Source organism: Schistocerca piceifrons, chromosome 1, assembly GCF_021461385.2.
Source record: "Schistocerca piceifrons isolate TAMUIC-IGC-003096 chromosome 1, iqSchPice1.1, whole genome shotgun sequence".
Lineage (NCBI taxonomy): Eukaryota > Metazoa > Arthropoda > Insecta > Orthoptera > Acrididae > Schistocerca > Schistocerca piceifrons.
Window position 1 is genome coordinate 175207349 of NC_060138.1, and position 11421 is coordinate 175218769.

Consider the following 11421-nt stretch of genomic DNA (forward strand, 5'->3'; position numbering starts at 1 on the left):
TCTGCAATTATTAAACAGAGAAGGAAATGAAAGTTCTTTTCAGCAAACATACCACACAACTGCCGAATTTATCAGAGAACCTTTATATTGCACACAATATTGGAAAAGTCCGTGCTTTACTTGGGTATAAAATTGCAATCGATGTAACAGTTTGTGTAAGAAGTCTCACCAAACAACCTCTGATATATTTGGACTTAAATCTGAAGATCACACTGCCTGACACTTGTCCTATGATTAAAATAACTCAGCTCAAACTAAATACTTAAGAATTACATTATGCCAATCTTAAAGAACATATTTCCTTTTTTTAAAAAAAAAATGGCTCTAAATCTGAAAATCCTTTAATTTGTTGTTGTATCTTCTATTTCTTCTTCCCTCTTTTCGGCTTGGCTGGTGATTTTGCTGGGGTAGCGGCAGCCTTTTTCTTTGAAAGAAGAGACTTCTTCCCATCAAGAGCTTGAGCCCTCAGCTCTTCTTCCATGGCCTGATTTACTGTCTTTGTGATTGCTTTCTTCAGTTTCTGAGCTTCCTGTTGCTTTTGCTTTTTTGGTGTCACTGACTTAGCTGAAATATAAAAAAAAGTTACATTATATGTACACTGTACATGTAAACATGGCAAAACACTGTGACAACTTATCCATATGCATCAGCTGCACTGTGCTATCAACAGTACAATAGGTTGACTACTGGAAATGATACATAAAATCTTTGGCAATGTTATGGGTAACACATCAACACCACAATTTCCAATGCAAACAACCACTTCTTATTGAAGACAACAATTCTTCATATTGAGTGATCTACAAGAATAGTTTAACTTCATTTTCCCCATCATCACATTATAAAGACAGCTGTCCAGGATGTGGAACAAGTGAATTATAAAACAAAGTCTGAATGCCAAAACCAAATTAATACTTATATATTGATAATGCACGGCTAACATCTGCATGGATTTTGAATCAAGAATCGCTATGCCAACTCTTAGCAAATTGATGCACAAATCACTTACTAGGGTGCAATATGTGGGAAATATATTAATCTTCTTTCTAACAGATTCTATTTCCTACCTGATAAAGCTAAAATATATTAAGGTCTGCATTAAATTTATCAATTGCTCTTCAAGCCTTATTAACAAAACTTAAAAGCTATTACAATTATTTCAAGCAATCTTCACGAGTGTGTAAAATTGAATAAGCAAATAGCAGCAATAAATTCTGAGCAATATGGCCATTCCAATTCGTTAGTCAGGCCAAACACAATTTGCCTAAAGTGTACCCAATGTAAAAACCAGGCTGTTTTGCTGTGTGATGTGGGCAATACATTTTTGTTGGTTGTAATAAATCGGATGATTACGAACGGTAGCCTTTCAGAATCGCTGAATCTAACAATTTTTTCTGCACAAGATGTGAATTGACTTACATTGTTTTTAGTAAGGAGAGCAGGGGGAAAACCAAATGTGCTTGACCGACGGACCTGCAGTGAAGGCCAAGGCCTAGGTCAGGCTGTAATGGGTGAATTTTGTTGAGAGTTGGCGAAGAAAACAAATGTCAACACAAAAATACAATTACTTTAATACACTCGTCACTGCAATAACCTATTTGTACGTTTTATTTCCGATTACACTGAAAAATCTGATGATGTGTTTCAGTTATAATCTAACAGAACAAAATACCAGCTAACTTTATTTGTGAACCATATTCTGTTTGGTACTGACAACCAAATCACAGTTGTCACAGCACTTCCTACAATTTGTTGTGCAAATTGTTACCAGCTGTGGCACATAACGAAAGGATTAGCTGCACCGTTAAGAGCACTTTTACCAAAAATCTTAAAAAAAAAATATGGAACAAGTTTTCACGAGTTATGTCAAAACAAATAACACAGCACAAAAATATAATTTCCAGCGTAAATACACACATTGACAGACTGCAGGCAATTGCCATGTACACTTCTGTTTGTTCATTTTTATACACTTCAATGATTCACTTTCAATTATATACAAAAGGTTTTTTTTTCCATTCCCTGTTGGTCCAGTATAATTCTCTTTGATCTCAAGTCCTTTCTTTATCTGATACTACCCCTTTCATAATTTGTTTGTTGATAGTGGTTTTCACAGTTTGTTTTGTCTATCTTCCTGTTTATTAAGTTTGGCTGTTTTGTTTCCAAAACCTTCACAGTACTTTCATATCTTCTTAACATACCAACAAATTAATAAACAACTAAATGCCTGATGAAGGAACAGAAAACATAAGACTTATGACAGGTGAATAAAAACATTAAGAAGTAAAATAATATGCGCTCTCTCTCTCTCTCATACACACACACACACACACACACACACACACACACACACCTTAAAATACCAGAACAACAGGGAAAATTTTGTGTGTGTGTGTGTGTGTGTGTGTGTGTGTGTGTGTGTGTGTGTGTGTGTAAAACAAATAATAAGTGGATGTTTCCCTTACCAATCTGCAACCAAACCATACTTGTACAACCAGGTCTGGCTTAACATTTCCTCCATGTACGCAGACAGCACTTCTGCATGAAAGAAACTGAATGATGTAACATGGTAAATGTCGCATAATGACCTCTAAAGTCATAATGTATATTTACTTCCGAATGAGAAAGTGTTGGGCAATGACATCCATCCCGAAAACACATTCACAGAAAAAAAAAATTTTTTATGGATAGCGAGAAAGGGAGTCTGTGAAGGTGAGCTGTAGTAAAGCAGCCCAATAAATTTAGTATGAGAAATCTGATTTACTAGTAGAACATAGTGAATTTATCCAGTGGAAAAACGAATTGCGCGTAATGCTTTGGTATAGATGGGTGCATTAACAATTCAACACAAGAAAATTTTGCCGATGCAGATTTAGCACTGTAACAATGAAAAACATGGAAAAGAGGCAGGAGTGCAATAGGAATTAATATTATGGTGAGATCACCTGAGCAACAATATATGATACCCTGATGTACCATTCTCTTCGTGAACGCCTTTATTACAGAACTAGAAAATCTCAACTGTGTGTCATGCCAATACTTCATTCCAATTTCCTAACATGATTTTTGGGGGGCATTATTTAGGTCGCAGGTACTTCTCGCACTTTTTTAAATATCTGATGTACGCTAATTTTGTCTCCTATAGACCAAAACCAAAAACATGCATTATATTGGTTTTGAGTGATGGTGGCTGAAGTTTCAAACTTAAAAATCAATTATAGTAAATAATAATAATAAACAAAAACAGTTTGCACCTTATTTATTGTTACCCCATTTACAAATGTTAGGATATGAGATTCATAGTCATACTTCCATTTCAATGCAGGGGAGAGGGGCAGCTGTTACATGTTTGGTCTTCTGAAATTATGAAGACACAGGCCTACTGACTTTTTGCATACAAACTAGGAGAAAATCAGACATACCGAATGCCAATTACACTTTTATTGTTGGAAAAAAAAATGGAAACTACAAATCAAAGATTAATCAATAATAAGGCAGTAAACCAACAATGTAATTTATATAAGCCTTTAATCCGTATGAGGATTCTCTTTTGATACGTAGAGTTTTATTACTCAACAACCTTGGTAATGTTCCTATGTAATCATCTGTTTCTCACACATTATCAGGAGGTCCTTAAGTTTTGCTTCTGTTATCACAAGTTTTTATCACATATTCCTTAGGAATAGTCATATTTGACAAAAATCTTTCTAAGATTGCATCACCGAAAGCCCTTCAAAATTCTGTCTGTTAAAACACTGAAAGAGGGTTTTTTTCCACAGTGGAGTATGCAAACATTGTTCATTGGATTTTGAGGATGTTTTTCTGGTAATTTTGAAGGCAAGAAAATTGTTATACAAATGGTTCAAATGGGACTTAACATCTGTGGTCACCAGTTCCTGTTATGCAGTATAGTGCACAGACAACGGGAAGACAAGGATTCCTCTTGCAAATTATAATGATGTGTTCTCATCCTTCTTCCCTATTAGAATGAATAAGCTCAAACAATTTCTGTGTTCCAAGTTTCAAAAAAATTGTGACAAACTGACTGTATGTTTACATGGTTCTTGCAGAGAGTGATACATACAGACACATCCATCTGATATCTTCACTTATCTAAGCCTTAGCAGTGCCACAATGTATTGATCAACATTAGTGATTTCAATATAATCTCTTTTACTAGTCGTCTCATAGCAGAGCTGCACTGATTTGACTGACTGAAATGTCAAATTACACTCTGTGAATTTTCTCAGGTAGAATATTTCATCAGAAGGTTCCACACTATACTGAGCTCTTAAATAATAAGCTAAAGTATCATAAATCACATGGTTATGTGCAAAGTAATGTAAATAATGACAAAATATGTGATTGTAACCATACACATTAAAATTTGTAAGGATGCCTAATTAATGTAAGTAGCACATTCATGTTTGCGCAAAGCAGTAACGACTTTTAACCCAGCTTCAAAAACCTAATGGGGCTTATTTGCTATTTTGGAGTTACAAAGTATAATCATTATGCACTTTCGTAGAGTTTGCATTTCTTTTTCCTACAGTACCGAGGCAGCTCTTTCAAGGTTGTGCCACAACAAAAAACACAAAAAATGAAAGCCATGCATTTAAGTCAAAACCGTGATTTTTGCACTTTAGTAGTTTTGGCATTTGATGGGCAATATGTACACAACCAGCACTGATATTTGTTAGAGATCTATCTGTTATGCAATACAACTTTTCTGAATTTATCTTGCAGTTGTAATTATTTTTAATGAAAATTAAGGTAAATATGGACTGAACATAGATCACAGGCTACTTTACAGACAAAGGTCATCACAACCTCAGCACTGTGTTAATTTGAGGATAGTCAGCATTATCTTAACCAGAGAAGGATGAGGAGAGTAACTACCTATGTATGACCTGACTGTAAGAACCCTTCTGGCAAACATATGATGCATTTTATGGGCAGTATGAAAAATCTAAATCTTGATGGGATGGAAGTCTCATTTAATACAACTGCATTGCCCAAACAAATAACTCAATGTATTTAACCTTCTTCTGAAGATCAAAGATATCAGCTTATTATAATGCAATTTAACTGAACTGCCACAATGAGCCTAACAAGCTATGGCACTTGCATCTCAACATAAGATGGATTGTGACAAGGACAGTTTAACATGTGATTATTAATTAGTTTTCAAATTTTAATTAGGCATGATTCACGAACAAGGAAATTAATATCAAGTTTTTCCTTCTAGAAAGACTTACATATACTTTAGATATTTAGCAAAGAACTCAGTGCCTTACTCAATTTTCTTTTAATATATGCACTATCCCTCTCCTCCAAAGAATTTATATATGCAAGTAGCATTAATTATATTACATGTTTATGATTTATCTGGCTATGGCTAGTCAAACCATCATATTAACAATGGTATGAAAACTCCCAACACGCAACTAAAGTTTTTAGAGTAATTAGCCTCAAGTCATATGGTAAAAAAAAGAGAATAATTCATCTTTGCTATTATAACACAAAAAGTAAAGTACTATTGAATTGTAATCTATAGGAGGTCTCACACTACGTTCCACAAACTAACTACGCACTTCATGATCAACTACATCGTGTGGTTGTGACGATAATGGGAATAGTTGAAAACGACGCCGTTTTCAAAGGTGTTGGAAGTTTTATTTGCGATTCACTTTGAGGTCATTGGTGCTGACACTAGGAAGAGAAATCGTACACAGACTTTTTGAAGGTATCGCGTCAACACACGCCAACCACGGGAAATGTAACGCAGGATGAATGGAATGAGATTTGAGTGCTGCTTCTTCGCAGTAAAAATTCAGAAACAGACAATCCGCCACGTTACTTGATTGATTACTTTGTTGGAAAATCATACCCGGATCGTAACCGCTTATAGGAACGCTATAATAATACGAAATAGAAACGGAATCTACAGAGCTATTCATGAAACCGATGTAATTTGTAGTTACCGAGATTTACGTAAAACTGCTAGGCTTTACGATTGTATAAACTTGAAGCTTTAATTAAACAATTATTAATTACGTCTACAGTCTGAATTTAGACTAGTTCAATTTTCATGTAACCACCACGTCCACACCCATTCCAGTACAATACCACTATATTCCATATTGCAGTACGATATCACTTAATGAAAATTCTCTTTCTCGAAAGCCGAATAATTATCCGCGTCTGAGTTCGCACTAGAATAAATTGTTCCTTCTCACGTCCGCGGAGCACATCTGCTGAAAAGTTTTCATTCTGTACGAATAATGCCGCTAATTTTCATAACGTAAATATACGTGGCACCAGCAACCTAGCTTCGAATATTAAGCATTACGAAGGTATAATTTTTTTTTTTTTTTAAAGAAGCATTTTAAAATTTTTGCAACTTTCAAATGCGGCGCATAATTACATGAAACGCAATGGAAAAAGGGGGACGCGTTTTACGAATCCGTCTCCATTGGGTAACAATTTTAATCAACTGCAAAATATGAAATATTGTTGTTAACTACTTGCGTAAAATTCATAAAATTCAAATTAATAACCATATTTTTGAATTGATATGCCACGATGGCAAATAAATGTCTTACCTATCGGTATCTTATACACAATAAGTGCAAAAGTTATTTAACGGTTTATAGTTAATGGCTTCGTATTGTGAACCATACTTACTTGTGCGCTTTGTAACTCCACGCCCTTTCCCAGCCTTCTTCTTCGGTTTTGCGCCCTCTGGCACTTTAGCTTTGACCTTTAATTTACCCTGTGGCATTGTTTCCTTTCAGATGTAACACAAACACAAAGACACGTATATCCAACAACTTTTGTACACAAAAATATTCGAAGCAATACCTCCCACACTTCAAACCACCATACACATGTTTGTACGCCAAAAATAGCAAGTAACACAGGTTAGCCAACAGAGGGACGCTGAACACCAAAGATGTACGTATTGCAAACAAAGGAGGCCGTGGGTAACCAACCAGAAAACCTATAAAATATTTCGTCCCATAATTAAACTGACTATAAATTGGTACCAAACTTAGCAATAACTTAATTGTTCTATCATAGTGAAGACCACTTTGACTTGAAATAAAAAGAAAATTGGGAATCTCATTCCTAATTGCTGTTTATAAGGCGACACAGAATTTCCGGGTATCTGTTTGTTTCACATGCAAATGTGAACAAAACGTAGAAAATAAAATCTATTCAGCTATGTCAAATTAGTTTCAAGACAATTGCATTATATCTCAGATATAAGAAAACTTGGCAAATGAAAGTACTAAACTCAAATGGATTACATCAGGAATCATAATCTCTAGTGCTACAAACAGCTCCACAGTGAGCTAATATCAAACAGAAATCGTTGATTTCGTTACGTATGTTAAATGCTACAAAACCATATTCAGGGAAGTTGACTTCGTTGCTAAAAAATGGCAGATAATAGATTCATCCTCAAACGTAGAAGTACGACAAAAGCAGTGTGACCAGCTGTTCAGCCAGAATAAGTAGCTGAAGACAGAAGTCAAGAGATTCTGAAAATTAGATTTGAAAATGATATTACAGTAAACCCTGTTCAGATGCCCAAGAGCTTTAATGAATTCTTCTTAAATGTAGAAATATAACACACACACACACACACACACACACACGCACACACACACAAAGATGGCGGTCCGTACAGAATTTTTAGTAAGTTGCTATCTGAAAAACGCCTATATTACGAATATAAAGTGCATTGTATGTAGTGAAAGATTTTTAAAAGGTATTATTATGTTCAGTCTGCCAAAAATGGATCCATTCGAAGTGTGTGGTAGTATGCATGAAGGAAACGTAGTTTCTACATTAGAACAGGACTTATTGGTTGCAAAACAATATATAAGTAATCTGGAAACAGTGATAAATGAATTCAAACAAGAACAAAAAGTGGAAAATGAGCCATTTTTAGGACTAAAAAAGCTGGCGTGTGAAACAAAACGAAAAACGTTTTTCTACTGAAAACAGCGAACAAATATGATCCGCTAGATAAAAATGAAGATACATTCTATCAGGGAAATAATAAAATGATTTCACGTCTCCAGAAGTTCCCAGAAGAAGCGAGAAAATACTAAACATTCGCGAAATCTTGCGCCAAGTGAGAAAAATAAGAATGCTGATATTTACATATTTTCAATTAGCCACGGAAAAGTCTTAGCATATGTTTTGGCCACTATGCAAACTAAACTAAAAGTAACTGATTTTGCCCATCCTGGCGCACCTCTAAATGAAGTTATAAAAGACTGTGAAACAACAGCGACAAAAAGTTTCCAAATGTGTTATTACTGGGGGAGGAAACGATGTATATAGGAACGAAATTATAAATGCAACCAGGAATCTAAGAGAATCTTTAGGAAAACTTATGCATTCTAATGTATATCTTGTAAGCATTCCACCCAGGCATGTGTAAACAGGGAAATCGTCAACATAAACGGAAAACTCAGGAAGATATGTAGTTTTTCTCTAGTGTTATATTTATTGAAGCAACAGGCTCAGTGGTAGAACATTTCACAAAGCTTGGCCTGCCCTGAAACAACTATGGCAAACAAATTCTGTGCAAAGGAATATTAGAAAAAATTAGCAGCACACAAGAACAGATACATAGACCTACACCACTGTCAATGAGGGAAGAATAGAAGATACAGTACTGAATCCAGTAGCAGACTCAAAATAACCAGAAGGTGAAAGAACAGAAGAGGAAACGTTGCACTGCCCTAAAAAGTATGGAAAAGCAACGTCATCACCAGCAGAAAAAAAAGTAGTGTCATCACCAACAGAAGAAGCTGTGTCATCACCTGCAGAAGAAGAAGATGTGACATCTACAGGAAAAATGGAAATTCCACATTCAGCAGATGGGAAGAAATCTTTATCAAGCAACCCAAATAAAAGATTGTTGGACAGAAGAACAGCTGAGCCTCCTTCACATCTCAACGATTTTTTATGTATGGACCTGAAGAAAAAGAAGGGACAACAGTAGCTAGTGTCAAGTGTCTCCTGCCTCCTGTCTCAAGGCAGATTCCAGTCGATTCTCAGTCAGATAACAACAGCACTAATAGAATAAAAAAGTAAGAGGAATGCATCTCTTTCTTCAATCACAATATAAGAGGCCCCTTAAACAAAACAGATCAACTTCTTATCAACATTAATGAAAAGGTTTGTATAAATAATGCTTAGATTTTGTGCTTAACTGTGCACCATGTTACTGATAAATGTGCCTTGCCATCCATAGTAAGTTATAGGTTAGTAACATACTACTGTACAGAAAGTAAAGACAAAGGTGGAGTAGCAATTTATGTGAAGAATAGTGTAGCATAGAAAGGTATAGATATTAAGAAATATTGTGTGGATCAACAATCTGAGGCATGTGCAACTGAGATAATAACTAATTTGTACACAATAATAGTGCTGGCTGTCTACTGGGCACCTTCAGTTGACATAAAAACTTTTTTACATACAATGGAACTCCTGCTGTCAGTGTTACATGCAAAAGCATAGGATATTGTAGTTTTAGGTGATTTCAGTATAAACTTTATGAAAGAAAATAAGAATAAAATTGCCTTTGAATTGTGATGACCTTATATAATCTGATATCAGTAATAAACTTTCCAACAAGAATTACATCCGAGTCCCAAACTATGATAGATAACATTGTAAGTAGCCATCAGAATTATGCTGTCAGGCAGGTTATAAGTGGGCTTTCAGATCATTATGGATAAATTATCACTCTTTATGATGTTAATATGTCCAAAAAAACTATTTTCTCAATGAAAGTTCATAATAGTAGTGAATGAAGGGGCAAAAGAAACTTTGAACCATAGGTTGCAGCAAATGGATTGGTCTTCAGTATGTAGCCTTGATAATATTGACACAAAAATTTAACTGTTTTATAAATGACTTCTGTGCTCTTTTTGAAGAAATATTTCCAAAGAAATGTGTAAGAAACAGAGCTTCCGATTCTGTAAGTAAGGCTTGGATTAAAAAAGGTATAAAACAGTCATGTAAAGCCAAAAGGGAAACTTATGCTGCAATAAGATTATCTAAAGACATAGAAAAAGGGGAACATTATACAAAATACTGTAAGATTTTAAAAAAACTAAAACAGAATCAAAAGCCCTTTATTATGAGAAGAAAGTAGATAATTCTAATAATAAAATAAAAACAATTTGGGGCATTGTAAAAAAAGAAACAGGAAGGGATACAACAAGCAAAGAAGATATAAACAAAATCAGATATGAAGGTATCCTAAGTAGATAAACCCAAAAGTATGGCTGAGATTTTTAATAAACACTTCCTATCAGTAACTCAAAAGATTGGTTGCAGGCCCAATGTTGATGAAGCCATAACTCTGCGTCAAACCGTATATTCAAACACAATTTCAGAAATGGACCTTAATTCTGTCGCTGTAGATGAAATTCAAAAAATCATCATGATTCTAAAAAGTAAGAACTCTGCAGGGGTTGATAATATTTCTTGTAATTTATTGAAAGATTCTTGTGTGTAGATAAGGGACATTCTCTGTCATATTTTCAATGCTTCCCTTCAGAAAGGTGTTGTTCCCAGTAGACTTAAGTATGCCATTGTGTTGCCCTGTACAAAAAGGGCGATAAAACTGAATTAGCTAACTATCGACCTATCTCTCTGCTAACAGCTTTCTCTAAAATTCTAGAAAAGGTAATACATGTAAGAATTACTGATCATCTCATGAAGAATGGAGTTCTCAGCAAAAGCCACTCAACAGAAGATGCAATCTATGCACTTGCAGATGAAGTCCTAGAAACCCTTAATGAGAAAATGCTAGCATTAGATGTCTTCTGTGATTTGTCTAAAGAATTTGACTGTATTGATCACCAATTTCTCTTGCAAATAGCAAAATTAGTGGGAATAAGTGGTGCTGCAGGCAATTAGCTACACTCGTATCTCCAAGACAGAAAACAACAAGTTGTCTTGAATAGATCGGGGGAAGTATGTGATGTTTCCTCACATTCTGAATGGAGTTCCATTACATGTGGAGTGCCTCAATTCTTGGGCCACTATTATTCCTGATTTTTATAAATGATCTAACATTATGTACAGGCCTGCTGTGTAAATTTACATTATTTGCTGATAATACCACAATTTTTATGAGCAGTAGAACAGATAGTAATCTTGAGGAATCTATTACTCACATACTCTCAGATGTGGTTGAATGGTTCAAAGTGAATGGTCTCTCATTAAATTCCAGTAAGACCAGCTTTATTCAGTTCTGTACAAAAACAGAAAAAGAGAGAGAGGTGTGACATATGGTAATTGGCCAATAGAAAGAAGGGATACAACCAAATTTCTTTGGGTGCACATTGACACGAAAGTGAACTGGTCTTCGCATATTATAGATCT

The 11421-nt window shown here is 35.0% G+C and overlaps 1 protein-coding gene across 1 annotated transcript; it reads right to left on the bottom strand.

Moving 5' to 3' along the window:
- Nucleotides 1–311: 311 nt before the first annotated feature.
- LOC124786475 lies at nt 312–6916 on the bottom strand. Its single transcript, XM_047254266.1, has 2 exons — nt 6688–6916; nt 312–564 (listed from the first exon to the last, which is right to left on the bottom strand). Exons 1-2 carry the CDS (start codon nt 6782–6784, stop codon nt 362–364), a joined length of 300 nt encoding a protein of 99 aa, XP_047110222.1. The 5' UTR covers nt 6785–6916; the 3' UTR covers nt 312–361.
- Between the last annotated feature and the right edge of the window lie 4505 nt (nt 6917–11421).